Source organism: Xiphophorus maculatus, chromosome 9 (genome assembly GCF_002775205.1).
Source record: "Xiphophorus maculatus strain JP 163 A chromosome 9, X_maculatus-5.0-male, whole genome shotgun sequence".
NCBI classification, from domain to species: Eukaryota; Metazoa; Chordata; class Actinopteri; order Cyprinodontiformes; family Poeciliidae; genus Xiphophorus; species Xiphophorus maculatus.
In genome coordinates, this window is record NC_036451.1 from 3,298,129 (window position 1) to 3,325,521 (window position 27,393).

Sequence of the window (27,393 nt, forward strand, 5' to 3'; positions counted from 1 at the left end):
GACATATTGATATTGATTGGTGGTGATTAAAGCATATTGATGTGTTAGAATTGTTTGGCAATTATACCTTTCATAGACACTTTCCACTCTGCCTGACTGAACTTGAACTATTTTACAAAAATAACTAAAGGTTCAGCATCTAAATGTGCAATGCTATCAACTCTGACTCACAGGTGCTTAATGCATGCCACACTTTTCAGATTTATACTTGAAGATTTTTGAAAAAAATATTTTGTCTTTACTCACATGTAAAAAAAAAAGTTTGTTTTAATATAAAAGTTTGTGTATTGTACACCTTTTGTTCAAAGTGGATATTGTACAATTAAACTTGCTTTTTCTTTAAAACCAAATAAATATGAAGTAAGTCTAAATAATGCATCACTAGATGATATGTATTGTTGGATACAAGACCTGGGATTCATGTGTCTTCTAAGACTGACTTACTAATCTGCTGCTGAATAACTTGTACAGAGGAGAGTGCAGCAACAAGCCAGTGTCAAGTTCTGCCAAATGTAACAGCTTTGTTCTCTCACTTCGATGAGCTGCTTACAATCCCTGCAGCTTTTATGGTCAGCCAGACTCCCCTCTTCCCCCGTAATCAGTCAGTCTCAGGAAACGATGAACAATATGCTTGTTGTGTCTATTTCTACAACGATGTTTTAAACGCACCGCAGTGTCCCATTCTGAGATGTGTAGTTGGGACGAGTGCCCATGCTTCTTTCTTATTTGCTCTGCACAAAAACAACAAAAAAGAAAAACTACTTGGTTGATTTAGTGCTTTTCCTACATTTCCTTGTGGCTTCAGACAATCGCCTTGAAGTTCAAATAACTTCTTATTGTTTGAGATTTCCTGTTTTCAGTTTTGGGAGATTACATGGGTTTCATTTGTAAGCAAAGCGTTTTCTCTTCTTTAAAAAAAATAAAAAATTCTGAAAGTAATGACAGGTCCTATAGAGTGGGTCCGTAATGTCCCATATTTTCAGGTCAAATAAATCATAAATCTGAAAAACATTCCCTAAAGATCATCTAATTCATTTGTGTTTGAATTAGATGAGTTTACAGAACAGAGTGGATACTAAGCCATAGTACAAAAGCGATCTGAAATAGTATTGTTTCCTGATGAAAATATTTTTATTTTGCTTTTTTTTTTTTGCAAAGAACAGGGTCTCAATGTTCGCCATCAACTCAGATCGATGAGCTCCTCAGCGACCTGTTATTGTGACCCGTTTGCCTCAGCAGAAGAGCTCCATCCCATTTTCTCTGCACATGCTTTTTGTACGTTGATGGATAAGACTGAGCTCAAAAACATGATCGGTTGCCCATCTTTTTACATGCCCAAATCAATCCTGGCTGAAATCTACATCTCACATCCTAAAACATACCTTTACACAACTTCTATCTGATTTTTTGCATCATTTTAGCACACTTTTCAGAACCAAATGAGATGGTGAGTAAAATAGAAAGTGCTAAGTGTTGCAGACACAGCTTGGTGGAGCCTGCATAGAGCGCCAGAGGAAAAGCCTAAAGGCTGGGTCAGCACCGACGCTTCTGCCTCTGGCTGCATAAAGTCTGTCAAGAGCCAAATAAAAAAAAAGGTGTGAGTGTTTTTTTAGTGACTGTGTGTATCTGAGCATAAAAACTGCACATGTGTCTGTATGTGATGGTCCCTTTGAAGAAAAAAAAAACTGTGAGCAAATATGAGGAGGAGTAGTTGTGTGTGTGTGTGTGTGTATGGAATCCAGTGTGTGTGCATGTGTAACTACAAAGGAAATGGCTCTTGTTGGTTGGATTTAAAGGGTGGAGGCGAATATCACTTTGACAGTGACCATTGTGTCCTATTATCTTTGTTGTTATGCAGCAATTATGGAGTGTGTTTATTGTTACAGCTACAGCCATTTACTTAATGAGATTACCAGTCAAGGCCATTCCTCTGTCAGTGTGTTGACCAAGTTCAACTATAGCACTTTGTACAGTAAATCATTTTCAAAAATAATACGCTTTATGCATGATTTTGAAAAGTAAGCCTAAAAAATTTGCATGGCTAAAAAGAACACAATCTGTATGTATTTTGTTGTACAGGATGTTTTACATACAGATTCCCTTCAGTAATAAATTGAAATCATGTCAAAAAAACAGTATTTATCTTATAATTAAACTGAGCTTTAATGCTGTAATTAAAAGCACATCTTAACCACACCCCACATTCATGTGTTGTTTTTGAATCTGTATTAACCTACAAATATCTTGAGGAGATTTTAACTTCACATGCTGTCGTGTGAATTTACATCAATGTATGGAAAGGGTGAACGCCTCAATGTATTTTCCCAGGATTGTTTGTGCTGGATCAACAGAATATAGTGCATCACAGAAGGAAGAGTACATATTATTCAAATAAAAATCTGAAAAGTGTGGCATCCATTTGTATTTAATGCAACTTTAATGAATATTTTGTAGAACAAACTTTTGCTGGGATTACATATGTACATCTGCAACCTTTCTTTATAGAGACTGAAATTTCTGCCCGTTCTTCTTTGCAATCAGATAGAATGAAGAGTGTGAATATTTTCAAGACCTAGAATTTGGATTTCATCCCAGACTTTAACTGGACCTTTATAACAAATGAATATGCTTTGATCTAAACATTCCATTGTGGTTCTCACAGTTCACTTAGGCTCGATGGTGAACCTCCACCCTTTCACAGCCTCCAACTAGTTTTCTTGTAGTACTGCCCTGCATTCAGCATCTTCCCAGAAACTTTTGAACAGGTTTATCTCCATGTGTTATTTATTCTTCACACCTTATGTACATAACACGCTCTACCAAAATTGGCAGGTTTGTGAAATATAAAATTAATAGTTGCACTGTTGACATCTGATCTCTGCAGCTCCTGTGGAATTCCCATGAGCCTTTCTGCTACTTCATTGATTGATGCTTTTCTTCCTCAGTTTGGCAGTTTTGTGGACGGCCATGTTTTTGTAGGCTTGCAGGTGTGCAGATGGCAAAGTGAACAGAAAGTTCAGGATATTGCTTCACAAAGTAACCCTGTTTGAAAATTGTCCACGACTTTATCCAGAACCTTTCTGCTGTGTTTCTTCGTCTTTTCCATGCTGCTTTTTGTCTGATCACAAGTAGTGATTAAGATTGCATTCTGAAGATAAAGGGTTGCACTGGGATGTCAAAGCTTTAAAAGGCAGTTCATCACATTTAAGGAGTTATTTTAAGCAAAAAAAAACAAAAGGAAAAAAAAGGGGCGTGCTGTGGTGGCGCAGGGGGTTAGCACACCCCACATTTGGAGGCCTTAGACTCGCAGACGTCGCGGGTTCGACTCCCGACGACCTTTGCCGCATGTCCTCCTTCAAAAATGGCGCTGGCTCAGCTGGCTGCCTGCAGACGCAGCTCCTGTCGTGTGTTAATCTGTGTATAAAAAATTCTTGCTGTAACTGCGAAATAATTTCCCTGCTGGGATGAATAAAGTAATTCTTCTTCTTTTTCTTATTTCTGTTAAACAGCATATATCTCAGTGACATTTATTTCCATGCTGAAAATCAAGATATACAAAATTTTTCTTTCTAAACAGTAAAACAGCCATAAGTTCTTTTCTTTCCTTCTCAATGATGCGCTGTGTTGTGTTGACCTATCACATAAACTATCCACACACTCTCCATTGAAGTCTGCAATGTGAAAAATCTCCATTCAGAAAACGCACTGATTGATTATGGAGAAAGCCTGCCATGTTTGTTTCAAATAGCTTACTGTAGCACACCCATCAGTATGTTTTGGCGTTTCTGACATTTTGTTGTGGTTGTCACACTGGTGGAGGTGGTGATGGTGAAGACAAGGGTGTGTGCAAGTGAGAACGACAACAGAGGCAGGAGGTCTGAAAGACTTTGTGAGAAAGTTTGTATTAAATTCCCATTTCCCTTCATTGTGTGCCGAGCTGGCCTGGATCCACACGCACTGATCCTGCTGGGCCCTGGGAGCCCAAGAAAGGGGGTCGCTCACACCTCTTGGAGCCCCAGCTCACCCCAACCGATTTCTCCCTAACTGCAGTTTCAAACCCTTGACCTTTATCCCACCATACCCCCTGATCTCTGATAAAGAAACCATGTTCAGTTCTAAGTGTGCGCTTGAAAACAGGGTAACACCAGTGAAATGAGTAAATGTAAACATTGCTAAATGAATTGATGAAAGACAAAATGGCAGAATGTGAGATAAAGCATGCATGTGTGACACATATTAGCAGATTTTAGATGCCTCCATCAGAGCAAGTCGGATTTCCCCAACGATAAGCAGCCACAAAAGCCTGATAACACTGTTTCTATGGGAAATTTTGATCGGGTTTTTGCTCTTTTAACAATTTTTAAAGCGCAGTTTTCTTAACCACATGTTAAAGAATGTATTTATATCCCAGGACATCTTCTTTACTTTGTTGTTTTCCACTACAAGGTAATGAAGAAACAGGGAAACCTGCAGTTTATATTGTCAAGACATTCATTGAAAGACCACAATGAAAAATGACAATATTTTAATGTCAGGATGGTTAGTCTGTTGAAAAACAAAGGAGAAAATGACCAACTGCATGGAGAAAGAGTTCATCTGCAAAAACAAAATACAAATCGGAGAATCTTTCTGGATCAACAAACACCTTTTTATGGTTTAGTGACAGACCAGATGTCTACAGCTTTTTTACCAAAAGAGAACAAAAAAAAATACACAATGAAACTGTTTTTATTCATTTCTAAATCAGATGCATCGGGGCGCAATCATGTTTCTAACCACAATATCTCTGCAAAGAGACGATCCCCATAACACAGGGGTGGGCAATCCTGGTCCTCGAGGGCCGGTGTCCTGCAACTCTTAGATGTCTCCCTGGTCCAACACGCTTGAACCCAGCAGCTGAATCACCTCCTAAGTGCATTCAGGTTCTCCAGAGTCCTGCTAATGACCTCATTATTTGACTCAGGTGTGTTGAAGTAGAGATGCATCTAAAAGTTGCAGGAGACCGGCCCTCGAGGCCTGGAGTTGCCCACCCCTGCCATAACATCAAAACGATGTTATGGACCAGCAACAGACAGATGTGGACCAAATGCTTTTCCAAGAAAGACAACCTCAGATTTGTCACCACCTTCACACAAATGCCTCCGAATGGTACAGCTGTGAAAATATCTGAAGAGACATTAAACCACACTCTTGGCTAAAGGACATGAAGGCATAAGTGTCAACGTTTTGGAATCCACACCCTTGGTCACATGTCACTTCCTTTGCCATATTTCCTCTCACTTTCCACTGTATACATTCTCACAAAGAAAAGCTGCCATTGACATAACCTACAGAGGAAAAACCCTCAAACAGATGGAGCAGCGAATGAAATGATGACAATAGTTTTGATAGAAGAGAAAAACAAACAAGGGTTGGCATAGTGACAGAGAGGACAACGTGGATGGGTTTCAAATGACAATAGGAACTTCTTAAACTACATTAGCAACAGATGAATCAATCTAATAACCAGGCGCAGAATCTATAAAGTAAGTTTGTATAAATCCTTCACTAATCTGTAGAGCAATAACTATCCCAACATAAAGGAAAATCAGGTGTTTTTCAAAAAAATATTTTTTAGGATAAACTTGATAAAACTTAAATTTAAACTGAAAGACAATTAAAAACTGAACATTAATCTAATCAATTATATTAATTATTAGTCATACTAACATTTGTCAACTATTTAGAACAAAAAAATCTAAATAAAATACACTACTTAGTAAATAAAATGAGTTCAAATAAATGTCAGTTTTGCCCCACAAACTATGTTTCTACATGCATGTATTCAATAATACATGCACTTTAATGAATGTATTATTGAATGTTCAGTATTTTAAGTGTAGGATACAACTGAAACTACATTCAGAAGTTATATGATTCAGAAAATTAATTATGTTTTCAAAATGCTGAAATAATGACATATTTTTATGTTTTTCATACTTTTCAAAGTCATGACTTTGTAACAGCCTCTCTAAAACATTGACTTTGTTCTCATTAAGCCACTTTCTAACTAACTTTGTGGTATGATTAGTGTCACTGGATATTTTGTTATGTGGAAGTTTATCTTCCTGCCTAATGCCTTGAGCTATTGCTTCAATATTTCCTCACAACTCTATTTCTTCATGATGTCATCTATTTTGTGAAGTGCAGCTGTTCCTTTGGCAGCAAAACAGCCATAACATAATCCTGTCACCCCAATATTTACACTTGGCATGATGTTACCAGGTTTGTAGTATTTCTTCTTTTTTTTTGTAATCTAAATATAAAGATGGTCATTATGATCGGGATCGGGAAGATGTGAACATGGTTTTCACATCTTTGTCCATTAGCATATCTGCAAACTATAATCTAAATTTTTATGTGACATTTAGAGTAGTGGAAAGTCAGTCATATTGGTGCAGGACTCTTTTTCTTCTGTATACAAACACTCGCTTCTCAACTTCAGTGAGCATCTTTGCAGAATATTTCACTTTTTTCTGTGGTTGATTTGCACATTTCACACCAAAACACATTGACCTTAAGAACACAGAACTATTTACCTTCCTGAACGTTTGATGATTGGAGACTTTTGTTGGGTTTATACTTAAATATTCTCGTTTGAACAGAAGAGCAAGGACACCTAGGGAATGTGGAAATTTGCACATTGAGGAACCAGGGTTGTAGAGGTCCCATATTCTATTGTTCATATTTTGGCCAATATGTTTATATTTTGAATAGCTTAATTGTAAATATTATGTTGATGAATTGGTCATTTTTGATGCTTTTATGTAAACGTCACATAATAACAAAAAACTGTTCTTAAAACTATATCTGAAATGTGCATATATGGCGTGGATATACGCAAAGAGTTAAAGTACAAATGATCTCATTCTAAACCTTCATTTAAATAAGATGTTGTAACTGACTCTCACAAAGTCATGACATAATCATCTGAACTGTATAGCCGCATGGTAATGTCTTAGCATGTATACTAGCTCTTGCTAGGAAAGGAGTTGTCATGAGGTAAAGATTAGCCAATCAGATCCATTTTCAAGAGTTCATGTAATTATTCTACTTTGCTGTCTACAAAGACAGATTTCCATTTTAGAATCTTACATGTTAGTTCATGTTTAAATTCAAAATATAAATCATTTCAACTTTAAAATTAACAAAACAAATATATAATGACAGACATTAAGGGAAACTGATTTGAACATAATACATGCATAGTTTATAAAAAAAAACATTAATATTTTGAAGATTCTGACATTCCACCTGAATTAATAAAAAAGTATTTGTAACTGGAGTTGATCGAGAATATGTTGATAAAACTCAAGGTGAATGAAGTGTAAGATTGAATCTGTTTTTTTTTTCATGTACAGTACATTTAATAAGTCCATTCCACAGGAGCATGTAATTCAAAGTACCCGTTGAATCCTTTACTTATCTACTGCAGACACCCACATCTAACCTCATATGACCGTATCCTAAAGTCGGGTTGGAAACAAAACGAGTTACTGACAAGTTTTACAGCCTCATGATTTGGGTTTCAAGTTTCTAATGACAGGAACACTTCCCTTCTTCCCCTCCCATTTCCTCGGGCTCCACCAGCAGTCTCATTACAATTATAAAACATTTAGACAAACTTTATGGTTATTATCAAACCATAACACAGACTGACGATTATACAGAAGTAATAATGTTACATCCACATACAGTAAGTTTCTGTCAAATTATAGTCAACAAAATGTTATTAACCCATATCAGAGAGGTTTCAACATGTATGTAGGCAAGTTTCTCAAGATATTAAAGAAGAAAAGATCAATATGATCTATACAGTCTTGGATAGCTAAAAGAATGTTCAACTCTATAGCTTTAAAAGCAGAAAGCTCAGTGAGTAATAGTGGACTTAAACAACATAGGAAGACCATTATTGCTACATCAATTGCTAAAGTGGAGGTGTTTTCTAATACAGCCCATAAAAGAACCAAAAGAGGTTCTATTTCATCTTAAAGTCATTTCTATTTTACTAAAAATAATAACATTTTGGAAAGCAAAAGCAAATGTAGAAAGTAATAATTCAATTAGATAAATATTGTGATGTCACAACATGGATAACTGTACCATTTCAAATCTGAATATAAAAAATACATTTTTTTACAAAAAAGATTGTCTGTAAGGGCGTCTAGTCAAACCATTTATCTAAATTTAATGGATAAACTTACTTTAGCCAATAGGTCTATACTAAATTTAAGGCAGGTGATTGACTTTAGAATAACCAGAATAAACAGCTACAAACGTAAAAAGACTGTGATTATGCTCCACTAATCTGAAACACACTTCCAGCCAAACGCCAGGCAGTACACTGAGTTCATTTAAAACCAAGACTAAAAATCTACCTATTTTTAACTGCCTTTGATCATTAACTGGAAAATTGATCAAAATATTTGACATACATTTGATGATAATTATTCTTGATAAGTTTGATAATCTCATTTGACCAAATGTAAATAAACAAACTCAGCTTGAGAACAGTTTCCACACTGTCGCATTTTATTTTTGAAAAAAATGCCACAATAGAAAAACTGTGTGGAAAACTGAGATGCATCCATGATAAAGTGGTTTGTAAGACCATATATTCACTTATTTGTAGTGTCCAAATTCCATCATTACAGCAGTCTTGTGTTTAATTCATGCATCCTTCAGGAAACACAGTTTGAAGAACTACTATTAATGTAAAATCATGGTTCTTTGTAAATTTAGGTCTTTACAACAGTAAAGTGTAGTAGTTTTAACAATTCTTTTATGTCAAAATAAATGAATAAGTTAACACCATGATAAGAGGAAAATCTATTTAGACTGGACTTGTTTCTTCTTACATGAGTATTGACATCCATTATGTTACTTGGAATGTTGTGTATTTTCCGCTCTAAAAAACGATGACTTAGTATATTTTTTCCTATCCAAAATGGTCATTAGTCAAGAAGCTGAGGAGCAGTTCTCTTGCTGTGTCTCCCAACAAAATACAACACATTTTTTAGCCACATTGTTTAGCCACATTGTTTTAAAAGTTACAGATTACACTTTTCAGGCATTTTTTGAATTGTCTGTCTCTGTATGATAGTATCTGCACATGAATCACAGACACACACCAAAAACTAACAGAAGTGAATCTACTTGGTCACTAACATATTTTACATTAGTTTCATACACTGACAGAAAACATGGTACAAAATTCAATCTGAATGACCTGCCATCAACCCCATTCTCCCAGTCTGCCTCCTGGGATGAGACGGGGAATGTGACTGGTGTGATCTGGGTCCATCACCAGATGTAGAGTACAGTGACCCACCAGTCTGACACCACACACACCCTCCATGTTTTCAGGATGTCAACATTTCAGCCCCTGGTGACCTTTCACAGGTAGCTGTAGCGTAACCAGACGTTCACCTCATTAATATTGTTATAGAAAAGCTCTGAAATAACACAGAGGAAGTGATAATCAAAATTGAATTACTGGCTTCTTTTTTTTTTCCAAAGTGACACTGAATACTCCTAGTCTGCCCAGAGTGTTGTTTTTTTGGCAATTTGAGAAAGATTTTGCAATGTCCAGAACATGAAGAGACTATGTTCTCCGTATATTTATCCAGATATTCTGCAGCAAACCAAAAATAGCTCCACTAGCTTTATCTTCAGCAGTGGAGTCTTGAGCAGTGAGTGTTTATTGAGACTACTGCAGTTTTTATGAAGAAACTGTATCTGCTATTTTTAGGTTTTTCTGAAGTGCTCCTTAACTCTTGGAAAACGTTTGATTATTCTTTTGCTTCCTCTGTAAGAAATCTTGGTGGAAGGTGGTTTATGATGAAAAGATGTCCTTTCCTCTTCTGGATTATGGTTCCAACAGCGCTCATTGGAACCTTCAGAAGTTTAAAAGTGCAGCAGCTACTATTGCCATTATGTTTTCAAGAGTACAGTCTATATGTGAAGAATTGTTTGCGTTTTGAAATTATTCCACTTCAGTCTAATACTTTGCTAATTAGAAATCTCTTTTGAGGTAATCAGTTAAAACTGTACAACCTTAAATTGATGGATTGAAATATGCTAAATTGTGTGATTAAACATGATATTGTCAAATAGAGAGTGCTCCAAGAGATAGTTTAAGAAAGCAAAAAAAAAAAGAGTGAGATGGATGAGCTGTTTTTGCTTGTCTAAAGTGTCTAAAGGACTTGAGCCAGATTCAGGAAAAGGTACGTCTGCTGAGGGCTGATATGTGTGTGAAGGAAGTGGAGGGAACACAGGGGCAGGAATCGCCCTGCAGACCGGAAAGGCCTTGTGGAGGTGATGGTGGGAGTGGAGGTGGAGGGTGTCCGCTTCAGTCTGATAGCTTGTTTGAAGCACATGCACACACACGCGCACGCACACACACATAGAAACATACGGAATCACATATAACACATCGCTCTGCAGGCCGTGGATTCTTGTTCTGTGAGAAATGACAAAGTAAGTCAGAGCTTGATGGCTAGTGGTGGCAAAACATACATGCACGCTTATTAACTCAGGAAGTTAGTGTAAGTGCATTTAATTATGTGTAAAAGTGTTACTGTAAATACAATGGTGCAATCAACAGTAATTCTGTTGTAGGAAATCCACCTTTTAATGCCGTAGCAGTTGGAGTTATGAGCTGCAGGAAATGATCCTTAGCCCTTTTGTTTGATTTAAGACTGGAACACTTTATTGTAAATAAATTAAAAACACTAGCAGCTCTTTTAATTGTTCTGCTTTTGCCCTTAAAGACATATGTAAATTAAACTTTATTAGTGGACACAAATGAAAAGAAAGAAAGAAAAGCACTGGTAAAAACTGGGAACTGCCAAGAGAACAGCATTTGCTGTGCTCCCAGTGTTCTCTTCACAATGCATTCTTTTTTACCAACATCCTTTAGTCTTTGTCAGGGTTAAAAACCAGCCACTAAAGCAAACAAAAACAGGAAAAGCCAACAGTTTAAGTTGCTTCTCAGATTTTGTCTAATCTGCCTCCATGTTGCAGAGGATACTTGGGTGAAATCATGATCTGACATAAATTTGTTATAAAAGTATTACTGATTAAACTTTAGCTTTAATAACACAAAGCTACATAATTTTTAAAGTTTTATCAGTAATACTTTTATAACAAATTTATGTCAGATCATGATTTCTTGGTTAATGTCAAGTTGTCATAACGAAGACATTTTGAATAATGTCAACTTTGTATTAAAAGTGTCATGATTTACCAAATGACACTTTATGACAACAGTCATAAATATTCATGTAGACTTACTCATGTTCATGACAGGTGTTATGTCATGTTTATGACGGTGTTATGACAGTCTTATTCACAACCCGTCAAATAAAGTGTTACTGAATAACTTTTATGTTAATGGTGTAAAAGTCGGATCAAATGTGACATGACCCTTCAGACTGCAGACCTTCTCAAAACTACCAGATACATATACGATTTTGTACCACATGTGAAATTGACACAAGTCAGACTTTATTTTGGCTGAAAAGATCAGACTATTCCCTGAAAAAGTCGGACTTGGGTCACAATTATCTGCTGAGTGAACATTGCTTTAGAATGACAACTTTTTTTTTTATCAACTATCAATTACATGATCACCTTTTTTATTTAATTTTGCAGTCTGTAAATAAAAATAATATTGTTTTTTCTTAAGAAGGGACTTTAGGGACTTCTAAGTCAGCAGCTGAACGATGCACTAAACATTATGTGCTTCTTTTTGTATGTTTTCATATGGGCCCAGTTATAGAGATTTTATGATTTCCATCCAAAATTTTATGTTTCAGCTACGTTGTACTGGAGGTACCCCTAAATAATACAGTTACTATATGCACTGGATACCTGCTGTAGGAGTTACAGCTGCATTTCATTCATGCAGTAAAAACCGTAGAAGCATTAGTAGTTTGATACTCTGTCATTAAGTGTCTCTGGGCTCTCTCACTTTTCGCATTAACAGACTTACAGCTTCAATAACAGCATTAGAAAGAGTGCAGCTGGAGCATGTTAAAACTGTGGCGACTTCAATGCTCACTCCAAGGTAGATGGGAAATGGATGTTTTATAATGCTCCTTGTTTCACCTTCACAAAGTGTGTTTCTGTAATACTGGGTGCATTTCTGTTTAAAGCTTTGGTGTAAATTCATGAAACCCTGACATCCAAAACAAACAGTAAATTAAGCATGCCTGGTTATTAAGCATGCCTGGTTATTAACATTTCATTAGAATGAGTCATTTTCTTTACAAAGATCAAACCCAGAACTGGATTATTTATGGCTACTAAGTACCTAGTTTCATGTTGTAAATGCAATAGAGCATGGAATGGTTATTAAAGGTAAAGAAAAAAAAAAATCTTCCAACTATCTTAGAGAAAATGTAGATTTGAGTCTAACGCATTTCTTCCTCTTTTTATTATTCTCATGAAAGTTGCTCTGGGACTCCCAAGACCACGCAGAACCACAGGAACCAGAGGACCCTAGCAGTTTTAGGTCATAGCCAAGGCTAGTGTGAGGTGATGGTGGAACTGCCAGGGCCTGCTGGTTTCTGTGGTTCTGCCTGGTCTTGGGAGTCCCTGACTTCTGGTCGGCACTCTGGACACTGCCTACGCACAGCTGGCATGTGTTCCCCTGGATTGTACCTATGCAGCTCCCACAGGTGCCCCACCTGAGGGTGGCCACCTTTGGGAGCTTTGGTCTCCACTGTACTAAGCCGGTTCCTTTGACCTTCCTATAGGGCTGTCTGAGAGAGTCTGATGGTGCAACGCTTGGAGCTCGTGCGGGCACCTAGCCACCAGCTTGACCAGATTTTCTGTTCTATCTGTGCATGGGGATGTAGTGGTGAGGTAGGGTGGGGGTTGGATCAGTGCTCTGCATCTTTCCTTGTGTCTCTTTGGCCTGTGGGATGCTGCTCCTGTGCTTCACTGCCAGGCTTCCTTCACGTCAGGTAGACAGCTACTCTGATAGAGTGCCTGATTCAAATGTTATGATGTATGGCATTTTTGGAACCCCATGATGATGAGTTGTTATGTGGTGAATCACTGCCATACCTTCTCCAGAATAGTGTAGGTTAAGTCATACAAGAAACATCTACTTCCACAGCTAATGTTAAAAATGGCTCTACAAGCTACTGAATCATAGGGTGGGCTTAGTTTTTTTATCCTTTAACTCTTTCTTTGCTTGAATATTATTGGCAGGACTCTATTGTGTATTTTGTACACGTGAGCTTACATTTACATCATTTCATAATCTCACAAAGATCAGATGACTTTTCATGACAGGTAAAACTCTACATTTAAAAGGAGGGTTAGTATCTTTTTCCTATAACCACAAATACATGAGGCCCTTGAGATAAATTTTGGGGTGAAAGTTGCTAAAAAAATGCAGATGCAGATGTTTTATTCATAGATATATAGATTTGAAGCAGATGTGTAGCAATCCTGTCTCACATTTTCCTGTTTCCTGTCAGGGCCACAGCACATGGACTCATAAGCTCCAAAATATGTGAAAAATGTGAAACTATCACCTTGTAAAATTCACACCTAGATTTGTTTCAGAAGGGGAATGTTTTTAGGGAAGAAAAAAAAACAAAAGAAAACTGGCAGTTACTCTCTGTCCAGCAAACCTCCAGAGAGATTTGGATTGTCTCCTCCAAATGACCAATGGCCAGACACAGGATTGTTTGTCACATAGCTTTTCCTCCTCAAGTGCAACTGTCCATTGTTATGTACAGCACAGCACAGCACGTGCTGTTATTTCCCCCTTCTTTTAAAGACCTTGTAAGGTTTTCCCATCTTCTTCACAAAAAGAGCCGTGACCCCCGACTCCGGCACTTTTCTTGCAGAGCAAAGAGTAAACAATGCAATTCAGCAGAAGAGTGAGAAGGGTTGAGGGGAGAGGTGGAAGATAAGTGCTTGCAAGATAATTTTATACAGCTTCTGAGAGTCTTTATTATGATCCTAAACCATCCAGAAAGCTAAGAGAGAGGATTAATTAAACATCTTTATCTGTCACTGATTTTAAAGAAGTTATCATCTAAGACTGATAAAAAACATATCAATGTTATGCTGTCTTTGCAAAATAAAGTACTGTATTTTAATTTTAAACCAAAATATGTTGTCAATGTCATTTATACGTAATTTTAATGGTATCAGGTTTTATGCTGCAGTGGATCCCCAGAATTTGCTGAGGTTAGGGAACACAACCGCCCCTGAATACTTGAGAATCCCTCTAGTAACGCTTTTAATTAAGATCATTATTCAAAATTAACTCCAAAGCCTCTGCTTTTAGCATCAATTTTCTTGAAACTCTATTTATTGTGATCAAGTTGTCCTTTTTTTGCTACCAAAATGTACAAATATTGTCTTACTTCTACCTAAAAAGAAAAAAAACATTTCACCCACCATAATTTTCATTATGCCATTCCCAAAATATAAATAGTAGTGTCATCTACAAATAAAAGAAACTGTAGTTTACTTAATACTTCACAAATCAGGTTAGGTTCTGTTACTGAACCTTGTGAGACTATATATTAATATATCTTTGCCCTGATAGTTAATTTTTAAACAGCACAAAGTATTTTGACTTTAAGCACTTATGAGAAATGCAAAAAAGCAACCGTTTCCAAACAATCTTTTCTTAAAAAGTATTAAATGAAAAAGTATTATGAAATACATAATACTCAAAATTACATGAATAAAGAACAAAAAGCTACTACCAGCCTTTTTGAAACTACATCTTCCAGATGATGCTGAGTTATCATTTTTGATTCTGAACCCATCTTTGTCCCTGATATTTTCCACAAGACATGCAGCTAAAGCATCCTGGAACATAAACAGGGAGGGAGGTAAGGAGAATTGGTATGGGAGTTAAACGTACAGATACAGGAAGGTCAGGAAGTGGTGCTATTGTTCTCAGGGTCACATCGCTTTTCCTTTCAGAACCTCAGAGGCATTTCTCTGTTCAATCTGTGGATCTGATATAAACAAAACTTCTAGACGTCGCAAGTATCTAGTCGCACATCCTTTCCCAAGAGGGCGGAGAAAATGTTTATATTTTAAATTCACGAGACAAAGTCTGTCACCTGAGGCAATTACATACAAACAGACACACCAGAAGGAGAGGAGACATATCATAACTAAAGCAAATATAAAACAAAATTCCTCAGGTTATGGATGGGTTCATACACAGAACATCTGTAAAAACCACTTAGATTGGTTAGTTACTATGTCACTTGCATGTCAAAACAGGTAGTTACAACCTGAACGGTTACATACTGCTTTCATTATGTGTTTAACTTCTTCCTGGTTTGGCACTGTTGCCACTGACCAGGTCTAATATCTCATTGGCCGGGGAAGGGCAGGAGGAGCACACCTTGGTAACCAAAGTTACTCATTAACATGCTATTCTGGGAATGAGCTGCAGAGCACAACAAAGATCAACCTTTGCACAGCACTTCTCTATGTCACAGGCAAAAGCAGAAGAAAATGTTAAAGCTCACTTGAACTATGAGGGAAGTCAAAGAGAGCAGGTGTAATCTGATACCGCTGGGACTCTGATGAACAGGTGACCAGGTAAGACCTAATGTAAACAACTGGGCTTTTAGAAGGGATTTTGTTAGAAGTAGGCTGGGTAAATGTTTCTCTCCTGAATACAAGTATAACAAGGCTACTTACAAAAACTGCGTAAATGTAAAATTTATTACCTTGAGGCAATATAAAAGCACTCAAAGGCAGTCAAGCTAATAAGCTATTTGGTTTGATGATCTTTACAAAAAGTGCTGAGAAAATATAGCAAGCCTGACTTGTGCTGAAAAAAACATTTTCACATTTTGTTCCTTTAATGTAAAACTACAACATTTTTACAGCAAATTGTTGACCGGACTGACTTATTATTGATCCTTAGTTGTAGTTGCTGTAGCCTGGTCAACCACTCAGTGTATGCTGTAACACATACTAGCCAACTTACATGTATCTCATGATTTTCTATGGAAATAAAGTCAAAGAGCTAGGAGTAGAACTTTATTAACAAGAAAGCTACTTTTATTGGCAGCACTTCCATTCAAACCTGGAAACAATTGTGGTTTAAGATACTGATTCAGTCATTGTATAACATATATATATATACCAGAAAAGATGAAGCTAAATGCATAGTAATAGGGATTGTAAACTGTGACTGTAATTCAATGTGACTTTAAAGTAAACTGATAAATTAATCTCATAACTAAGAGAGCACAGTTTTCAGATCTGCCTTCAAGATTATTAAGCAATAACTGACAGCATTACGTTATTGTTTCTGTTATGTTTGCCATTTTATGATTTGCTTGGTTGGTTTCAACACTTTGGACAACTGTAAATTTAAGGAAACATTTTAACTTTCTTACATTTGGCAAAAACTTTTTAATCTATTTTATAGTGTACATGTTTCCCTTGATCAGTGATCAGACGATTAAATCCTGAAAAGTCTTTTTGCCTTCATCTAATGCTGTCCAAATTAATCAAACCAAGGGTTTTTGTTCTCTAAGTGAATCAGCAAATGTCTTGCTTTAATACAAATTTTTGAGTTTAATAAATGTGAGATAATATTTAGCGACATATGCTTTGATGCATAAATATAGATGACCCTGTAAAATAATGCTTTTTTTCTGGGATGCAAAGCTGCTACCTTTATAAAAACATTTATAAAACAAAGCTGTAGCTCAGTGTTTTTTCTATCTTTTTCTCGTAATTTGCCGAAACATGAATTGGCAGGTGACACTTCGAATAAAACAGGGAATTCATCCATTTGGAAATCGCTTCACATAATTGTTTTGTGTTCTTTTTAAAGAGCGCTTTGTACAGCCTCTCTTTTTAATAACATACACTGACCACCATGTGGGACATCAACTGTTTATACTTCAAATAGTTATGCACAAGCAGCAGTTCACCTTTACTAGATCACACCTTCCCATTATATTAGATTGTATAAACAAGTGAAAAAGGATAGTTACAGTATTTCTTTGCTCAAGTAAACACACTATAAAAGTTTATTGCATGCTCATTGTATACACTGTTTTTTTTTAGCACTACCATCAGTCTGGTATTAAATGGTAATCACTAGACATCTGAAAACTTGTTATTTGAACTTTTATGAAAAAAAATCAAAGACATTTTTTTTCTAAGTGCATCACTGTTGCTCTTAGTTAAATAATCAATCACACTTATCAACAAAGCCTCTGTTAACCGTTGCTCAGGGTTCAATAAATTCTATGCCTGTCTATTATCTTTGACTTGCAATGCCACGACTTGACTCTCTTTGTGCATTTCAAAGCAAACATAAGTGCAGAACTTGGTGGAGGGACAGAAGAGAAGGTCTGAAGCTCACGTACAGCTTTTTGTTTGTTAGCTTCTTGGTCAACGTTAATACTAAATAACCATGAATTATGAATATTTGTACAACAGTTTAAAAAAAAAAGAAGATAATGCTGACTTGCAGTAATTACATAAGCAAACATGTTTTCTGCAAGGTCCAGTCAATTTTTGGATAAAATCAAACTGCTAATTATTTGGTCTCTTTAAAATGGTTTGATTACACTCCATGCGGAGAATTCTATGATTTTCATTTCAGCTTCAGGAAAAATAACATTTGTCACCATCTGCCATGGCTTGTCAATCTAACAATGACAAGCCCTTAATTTAGGGCAACAGAGCAAAAAATGACAAAGATAAACTGGATTTCTTTTATAACATTTGTTTGCAAATGAATGCAGGAAAAAATGTAAAGTTAGCCTTTATCACATACATGGATTCACTTATTGAAGCACACAAGAGCTGCACAGGAACAACACCCACACATAAAATGTATACTTCTATCTCCCGCTGGTCCACGTCCTGCTCTGCCTGATGTGTATATTTTGTCCTGCTTTGCTTATGTGAAGACAGAACAGGAAGAGATAAAGGCAGCCCTGTTGGCTTGTTTACAGCTAACAGTGCTGCAGAGAATGGCAGGACAAGATGAAGGGGAAGAGGCCTAATGGCTGGAGTTGAGCTGCCGGACCCCTCTCGCAATGAAAAATCACCTCAGGGTCAAGAAAGTGAACAAGACGTGCTGAAACCTTAAAACATGCCTGAGAAAGCAAGAGACACACAGTGGGGATTGAAAAAAGGTCATAAATTTAAGATGGAGAATCCAGGAGAGTGATACACTAACAACATGATTTATTTTCCTTCCAAAGCTAAATTATCCTGTTGTAATACCGTGTAAATAAAACAAAACAAAATTTAGCTGAAGGATATTGTAAGAAGAAAAACATATGAGTTAGAGGACCATAGTTTCTTTATGCTTTGCCAGCCACTGTCAGTGATATCTAAACAGTTAAATCTCTGAGAACTTGCAACAACTTACTATAACAAGAAGAGACAGCAATATGCAGATGTGCAAATCAGAATATTTAAATAACTTTGGAGAGAACAGACCTGCAACTGGGCTACAGGCAAGTAAAATTGACCAATAGAGCCTTTTTTAACCTTGACTTGGTTTTCCAATTTCAAAGCCAAAACTGAGGTGATCAGCCTGTTAATGAGTGCATTTACTCTGATAGGCTAATTTTACATGGTATCACAGCACAGAGATCTACTGTATGTGTCACATGAACATTAAATTAATCTGAACGGGACATATAACAGTCATAATTGTAATTAGAAGATCTGGAAAGTTTTGATTGTTCTGTGAGACCGTTCTTTTTCAAAATCTTTTTTTGGGGCTTCAAGTTCAGTCAACAAAGCTATTTTTAAAAATTAACCCTGGGCATGAATAAATAATTCCAGAGGTTACTCAGTATGTTGGCATAACCTTGACCAAGCACTGATATGTTATAAATTAAGGTGAGGTTGAGCTCTAATAAAAGGTAACAACAATTTGTTAGAATAATGACCTTTCCTTTGAACTAAAACCAGAAACCAGAAAAATTATTAAAGGCACAATATTTTATTATGTTTCCTCAGTCATAGAAAAACAGCCTCAATTTTAATAAACATCCCACTATTGAATATCTATTTTGCACTTCAGTGAGATATTTTATAGTATATGAAAAACTTAGCAAAAAAGTTGTTTTGAAAATGCTGCCCTTAGGCAAGAACTCCTTGCTAACATCTATGCCATGCTTAAGCTCCTTGCACACAGAGATCAGTTTGTGCTGCAATCACAGGGGAATGAGAATCCAGAAAAGGAATCACAAAAGCTGATAGCTGAGACTCAGGGAAGTTCTGAGGTCCCAGATTACAGTTTAAACTCCAAATCTATCTGTTGCACTGCCTAACAGAAGCTTAGGCACATTCTTTAGCGATGTTGAAGGGTTAGAATGAGATGAAGAAAAAAAAAGACACGGGTTTATGGGGTTTATACAGTAATTTCATAGTAATGGCATTGCAATCCAAAAAAATCCAAAACATGTCTTCAATCCAAGACCTTCAATCTGCACTGTAATTAGTAAAAGAGACACAGATTTCAAATATTGTTTACTTGATTCTTTCCAGCTCCACTTGCTAAGATCTTTTCACAGAGAAGTCAGTAATTAAATGTAGTGCAAAAGTAGTATGGATATGAACAGACAACACCCCTCACATGGGTCCTCTCATGCTAAAACTGCTGGCAGTGGCACAAAACCCCCCAATATTTATGGGGGATCTTTTTAACTTGTCTCATCTTACACACACATTTGAAACGCCACACTCACATACACAGAATGAAAAGACATAAAACTGTTTTTCTCACTGTCTCATTAAATAACAAGATAAAGAAAAGAGAGACTTGTGTTTAGACTTCTTCAAAGTAAGAAGTTTATAGGCAGATTGCCATCCCTTTAAACAATTTTGGGAAGCTCTAGTGATGATGCCACAACTTTATAAGACTCTGATAAACAAAAATTAAATCTCTGAGTTAGATGGAAGCACAGCTGTGGAAGCATTTGAAGTTGCATCTCAAGTACAACTTCGTTGTGACACATCAGACTTGTGTGAGAGAATTTTGGAGCTCCACATGTCTGACTCATCTTTTTAACATATTTAAAATGCGACAAAGGCGCCCCATTTATCTGTTCAAACAGTTATACTCAAATGTAAATGCCATGGGAACTTTTAGGTGTCAAACTATAAAGGAAAGAAGTGAAATTGACCAAAAATTGATCCATGTCCCAAAGATGATTATGCTTTGGTAAAAATGTGCATTTCAATACCAGAACTAACATAAATGACTCTAAAGATACAAGCTAAAGCTACTAAGAGAGTATTACTTTCCTCAGAGTTCTGTGTCAACATGGGCTGAAAGGCCACTCAGAAAAGAAGAAATAATTATTAAAAAAGCAACATAAAAATTCAGGATATTGTCTCCAAACAGAAATAAGGCCATGAGACACAACATAAAACTCGAAATTAGCCAAAAATAATTATCATTACATTTGGAGGAAAACAGTGGGAGACTGCAAATCTGGGGACACGATCCAAGCTGTGAAGAACGTCACAGGATAATGTTGTAGATATCTGCTGCTAAAGGAACTGGCATGTTTTACAAACTGGAGAAAAGAACATAAAATCGATTAAAGCAATATCAGAAGGCATCAGCAAGGGAATTTTAAAGATTTGGCAAAATGTGGTTCTTCCAGCTGGACAATGACCCTAAAGACAGAGCTAAATAAGCTACAGAGTGGCTTACAGACAACAGGCAAATTTGTGGTCTAAACTGTAAGCACCATAAAGGCGGCATGTAAACTGAACTCTGCCAGACCAGTTCTGTCGGTAAGAAAGGGTCAAAATTTCAAATTATTATGAGTTTGTGGAAAAACACAGAAACACAATAGTTTACCAGTTTAGAAATTGTATGAAATAAGGAAATGCATTTAAACTTATGAATTTGAAGAAAGTTACAATAAAAAATGTCTAAAATTTCCTATTTAATAATAATCTGCCATTTAGCAAATGAAAATGATCTGGTCAGTGCTAACTGATGTAAAAGTGAAGCCTGTAGCATGAAAAAATATGTTTATTTTCCATACACTCTATGTAAATATCTGGTTTTACTTGTTGGAATGGAGCATCTTTACTTCAAATTTCAATCAGAAAATACTTTAGAAAGAATAGCTAAAAATGTGAAACCAAAACATCTGCAGGAAGAGAAACATGTTTTTTAAACAGCTTGATCCACAGCTTTTATACAAACAAATATTCATGTTTACTGAGATCATTAGAAGTTAAAGAAGCTTGTGTAATCCTGTCAGACTGGATTTTTTTTTGTACATCTGTTTGTACTTTACATACAGGGAACTTTCCTTCACGTTCCTGGATGCAAATGTCCAGGAAACATTTAAATAGCTTTACATAAGGATCTTCAGTGGACAAAAGGTTTATACTTCCATCAAGCAAATCAACATACATGATGGTTTCAGCACGGAGTCAGTGTATGACAGATGAAGAGAGCCATCAGACTAAGTCCAGTAGTTGAATCCACACAGATCACATCTTTATAGATTAGCATATACTTAACTTAAAAAAAAAAATGTTTAGAGTACTTTTTTATTCGATTTGTTGCTTCTGTTGCATGTTTATTTTGTAACTGCACAGCATCCTAGAGTGTCCTGAAAGGGGTTTTTAAATAAAAATGTTAGTTCTTTATGATAAAAATATTTTTTCTGTCAACTTGAAAGCCAAACATTATAAGATCTACAAAGTTATCTCAGCTGTATCAGAGGGGAAAATGTGTACTGCTTAAAGTGTTTCCATTTCCTTTTTTTGTGCTAAACACAACAAAAAGTAAGAAAGACCGCCAAATGCTGCAGTGTTTCTAATTTGAGGACATTTCCCCTCAGCGCTGCTTCAATAAGAAATAAATCTAAAAAACTTTTCTATTTGTTGTTGCAAAACAAATAATGATTGCAGGCTTCCTTCTTATTGCCTTTTAAGATCCTAAGAGGCTGCAGAGTCTATGTTGTAGGAAGCTATGTACTCAGTTGACTCACACACACAAATTTGTGAGTTTTTATTTGTTGAGCAACACCTCAGAAGAAGGTTTTCAGCAGAATGTGGGACTTCCTGTTTACGACACACTTTTCCTGCTTTGAGTGAACTCCAGAGATATTGTCCTCATTAATGGCTTCAGAATAAAATCACTTCTTTTTCCATTTTACTTTTTTGTGTGTTAAGTGGCACATTTAGGTCATTTGATTGTGTTGATTCTGATGAGATTTGCTTTCTTTGGCACAAAATAATTTTTTGCATTTCCAGCTAAAATTCTCATGAGCTTTGGGAGTCTAACTGAAGAAGATTGCTTCTACTCCTTCTTATAAATATGCAAACAGGTAAAAAAAAATAAAAATACTCAAGCAAAAAGTTAATGTTATTTACTCTACTTTCTACAGGACCTGGTTTGACTGCTTCAGAAGGAGTCTGATTTATATTCCAGCTTGTCTCCACCTGTCCGTCAACACCAGCAGGTCACTTGTCACTCAATCTTGCCACCTAGTGGAGTTACAAAGGTTCAGCTCTGATCCGGCACAGAGAAACCAGCCAACTACCCCCCTCATCTGGGGAGTTGCATTCCCTGCAACATCTTCCAATCATCATATTCAACCTTTTACCTACTGGGACGAATGTAACACAAAACAGCTGAAAATGAAAATAATGAAAAGCATGATTTCGAGTTTTCTGCGTGTGTTGCAGAACACAAAGTGACCTATCCGGGAGATATTCCCACAACGAGAGGTTTCATGCAAGAGTTGGTTCACTTAAAGCAAGCAAAAGGCCTAATTCACCAGGAAATAAATTTTAAAAAAAGACTCCAACAGAGACATCAAAAGGAAATGGCATCATCAGTAAATCAAACATCCATACCACCACTAACAATTAATGGTAAGAGAAAAGTTTGTTGTCCCTTCCTAAAAAAAAACATTTATTTATTCTTTTCATTATTTTTTTTTTACATTATGTAAGATAATCTTGATATCTTGGGAGACTTTTTTTTTTACTGTCACATTCCCAATGTGTCAAACAAGAATGCAGTGTGCTTAAGGCGTGGCCTTAAAAAGCAGCTGTGTCTCCAATGAGCTCAAATGGGCCAGTTAACCTTTCAGACGTTTCGAAAGTCATGACATTATAATCGGAGCATTCCCCATTGTTTAAACATATATTAATAATTCTGATAGTAAATCTCTGCTTTTTAAGACATTAACAAACAATTCTCTGACATATTCTTGTTCCTATCATTGATAATTTCTGGTACATGATTTAAACAATCTTTAATGATAAAATTGATTTTCTTATGGAGCCATGCTTTGTTGTAACAATTTAAAAGTGGAAAGCTTAATGTTTTTGTTTTGCTTGTTTTCTTGTAATCTTTGTGCTGTCATCCAGTTATTGTTTCATGAATTTACTTGTACTTGTTTTGCCTGTTCGGCAAGCCAACTCTGACCTGCACAAAGTACATAAAGTAGATGATCAACTGAAGCATAATACTTCTCTCAAGTCCTAGGTCAGATTTTTGCTGGTTTTGTTCACAACTCTTCTTTCAGTTAGCTGATTAGCAGTAAACAGAATGCTAATGGAGGGCCAGAGCTGTCTTATTTTATGCCATATACAATCAAAAATTGTACATATATATATGTTTTTTTACCATTGTTTGGATAAACAACAATTGAAGCCCATTCTACTGTTACACGTTTTCCAAAGCACATCAACATTGCAAAGTATGTGATTTTCTGTGATGCTTTCTTACAGGCACCACGGCAACCCGCATACCACAACACCCCAGTCACAACTGGGGGTTTTTGGTTGGTGTTCTGGCCACAGCCATTTCTGTCTCCCTTATCCTCGCCCTTCTCGCCAAATGTCAGGTGGTCCGACGTTACCTGGCCAGCTACAGGCACACACGCCTGAGGGAGCCCGATACTGTTAGCCATTCTGACTCTTCAGGTTGGTTTTTAAACACAAACCTAAAGAAAACTGATTAACATTTTGACATGAGGCATAATTGATAAGGGTATAACCTGTTTGAAGTCTGGCATTATAATGTAGAAGGGAAAAATGCAAGTCTTTTACAACATCTTGTAAATGCAAAAATCTACAATCATCAGAATGTGACATTTGACCTTTGACACTATATCGCATCTCCCGTCTAGCTTTTTTCATCCATCACATTTCTAAAAGAGCAAGTGAGCTTAAAAACATTACCAGCACATCAAGATTATGGCTTACATCTAAAAAGATATTTTGTTTTTCAAAAAATACAAATATTACATAAAATCAAAACAACAAAAAAATTTCAATAAAGAAACGTGGGACTATGTAGTACATGTAGTAAGAGGCAATCATTCAGAGAAAATTACAAATATAAGATTTGACTCTTCCGCTAACTTTGCTTATAAAGCCATGTGGAATTTAAAACAATTAATTGTTTTCTTGGATGTTTCCATTTCTTCTAAAAAGATGAAACTACCAAAACTAAAAAGAAATTAGAGCAAAAATATCACTCTTTCTATAAACACGACTTATCAGTTAAAATGTGTGCCTTTCTTTTTATTTGACAGACCACTGATCCTGTCAGTCAGCATGACTTCCTGAACCTTTTGTTTTTAATTAACTGATGCTTGTTTTATTCCTGGCTGCAGGCATGGATGTAGAGTTTGATATGCGCAGGGGACGAATGGACCCTCACTCCCTCCCCCCTGTGAGCGAGGAGGATGACGACGGCTTTATTGAAGACAACTACATCCCGGCCAGTGAGAGAGCCAGGGCTGAGAGAGCAGCCGAGGACATGGAGGAAGACACAGAAGAAGAGATGGATGTGATTGAATTCAGCATCACTTAGAGTCTCTGGATGCATGTGGTTCATTGGTTGAGCCAGAAACCATTTCTACTCCATTGTTTGTCTTGTCAGTTGGTGTGAATGTTTTTCAAAGTGGATACGCACTGCGTTTAATTGTATTATAATGAAATTAATTATTACACATGCCTTCTAGTTTTGAAGATCTGAATATGGGCTCTGAAGGACCATTAAATTCACATTGCTGACAGTTTCAAAATGTTTTAAAGAGCATGCAATCATGTAAAAGTCAAAATCAGCAAGAGAGAAGCACTGGCTATCTTGAAACATTGCAAGAAGCAAACATTTAATCCCCTGAAGAATTTATTTTAATTTCCAGTATAACCAAGGATATTTAGCTGCATAAGACATTTTTGGAACATGGCTGCATTCCGTTTGTACTCGCAAGTAAGAATTTCCAAAAATCACTGGAGCGACCAAGGCATTCTGAATTATTTAAAAGTGAAAGGTTTCTAACTAACAGTGATATCAAAATCCATTATGGCTCTCTTGAACTTCTAAAAGCACAGCTAATCTGCCTCGTAGTTTAAAATTTTTACATAGCAATTTATTACTTTCACAAGCAGCAAAACAAGGAAGTATTTTAATGACATTAGTGGGATTATTTTAAGAGTTGTGAGTTTTGCACAGTGAAACTTTGAATCTTTGTTTTTATGGTACAGAAGTGGCAGTTTTTGACATGTGAGGTGGTCAGTGCCGAACATATCAATATTTTTAAGGTTTTAAATTGTTTTGAGCGGTTTAGCAGTACATACATTGGCGTGGGACTGAATGTGTTTTTGGTTGCATTTAGGGTGGCAAACTACAGGGGCTTAACAAGGAGTGCAAAGAAGGGTTATATTTTAAAAATAAATCACAGTACACTAAAGATGCATTTCATGTCACTCATCTGTCTCTGAAATCCTACAGCTTCTTACACTGTTATCCAACTGTATGAACATTATTTTCTATTACACTTTTCCTTCTGCTTTAATTTCCAATGTGGCACTTTGCTTGAAAACTGTCAGGTCAAGAGAAAGTTCATAATGTGGCTACAGCCTAAAACAGCTTTTTTAACAGACACATTTTGTAAGAAAATGAACATTGTCTTCTGATATTTTTGTCTGTTTTGTTTTTTTACTTTTGAATAGCTGAAATAAATGTTAAGGGTTCGAATCTTTTGAAATCCACCTGTACGTTTGTTATAAAAAAAATACTTACTGCATGTGTTGCGTGCAAACAGTTCAGTTAATGCTTCAGAAAAACTGCATCATAAATTCAGATATAGTTTCATGCTTTCAGTACCAGTACTAAGAGAAATATTTCTTCTTCTTCTTAGAGCTCCTTATAAGAGTTAATTTCCTAAAACCTAAAAGTATGTGACTGTAACAGTCTCACTTTTGGGAACAGATATAGTTGATTTTAAAACTGAAGGAATAACTTTAGGACTTCTCGCTTCAACTAGCACCAACTCGAGTCACTCACCTTCTCCTTCTTTAAACTCCGCGACATAATGTGATATAAACAACAGTAATTAAGCTTGGCACTGCGCGCTGGGTCGAGCCCTGAAGCGTTTCTGTGTGAGGCCATACAGCTGATGAGAGCAGCCTGACAGGTCTGCGTCGAGCTGTCAGGCGAGGCTGCATCCGGAAGAGCGGCCCGTCAAGTTCACAGCAAAACCAGAAGCAGAGCTATTTTGCCTTCAAAACAAAAGCGTTGAATTTCACACTGTCAGCCCATTGGCGGGAAAAATACATGAAAATAGACAGGATTACCACTTAATAATATAATAATAATAATAATAATAATAATAATAATAATAATAATAATAATAATAATAATAATAATGCCCAAAGTATTGAATGTTTTAACTTCAAATCTGTGCAAACTCTAGTTTATAACGTAGGCATAAACAGATAATATTATGGCGGCCCATAAAAGCATTAAAAATGTGAAGTGTATATTATTACTTATAGGTATTTCCAGAGAAACGACGAATTATGACTTTTGAAGCTATTTCAATTGTCTTAAAATGTATTCTTACGGATAAAGGAAGCTTCACATTAATTGGCCTTGCCTGAATCATTTTAGATATTTCTTTTTCAGTCGTTGGGTATTATTATTAAGCCTTGTTTCGATATTCACTTTTTTTACGAGCAATTTCTCAAGGACACACATTTTATTAAATGTTTATCATAAGTTCTACATCTTTACATCTCTGTTGGATCTGAGGTGTCTTGTCTTGTCAATCATTTCAAAATTCACAACCTCTTCAGTCTTTTATTTCCAAGCCTTGGGTGTAAAACGGCTCCTTTGCCCTGAAAAAGCAACACTAAGAGCTAAGCCAGGCAAACAAAACTGATTTAAGCGTTCTGCAACATCGTGCTGAGGTTGAAATTAACAAAATTTGAGGATGGAAATAGATTGGTTGAGCTCATTTTGCGGCCGGAAATTGTGCTTCTGTAAACACAGTGAGTTTGACGCTCCGGAAAAGCGGCGCTGCAGCG

General features: G+C 36.3%; 1 protein-coding gene across 1 annotated transcript; it reads left to right on the forward strand.

Moving 5' to 3' along the window:
• Positions 1 to 15,500: 15,500 nt before the first annotated feature.
• On the forward strand, positions 15,501 to 26,040 carry c9h1orf210 (chromosome 9 C1orf210 homolog). The gene is made up of 4 exons (XM_023339115.1): positions 15,501 to 15,636; positions 22,449 to 22,938; positions 23,803 to 23,997; positions 24,693 to 26,040. Exons 2-4 carry the CDS (start codon positions 22,797 to 22,799, stop codon positions 24,890 to 24,892), a joined length of 537 nt encoding a protein of 178 aa, XP_023194883.1. The 5' UTR covers positions 15,501 to 15,636; positions 22,449 to 22,796; the 3' UTR covers positions 24,893 to 26,040.
• The last annotated feature ends 1,353 nt before the right edge of the window (positions 26,041 to 27,393 follow it).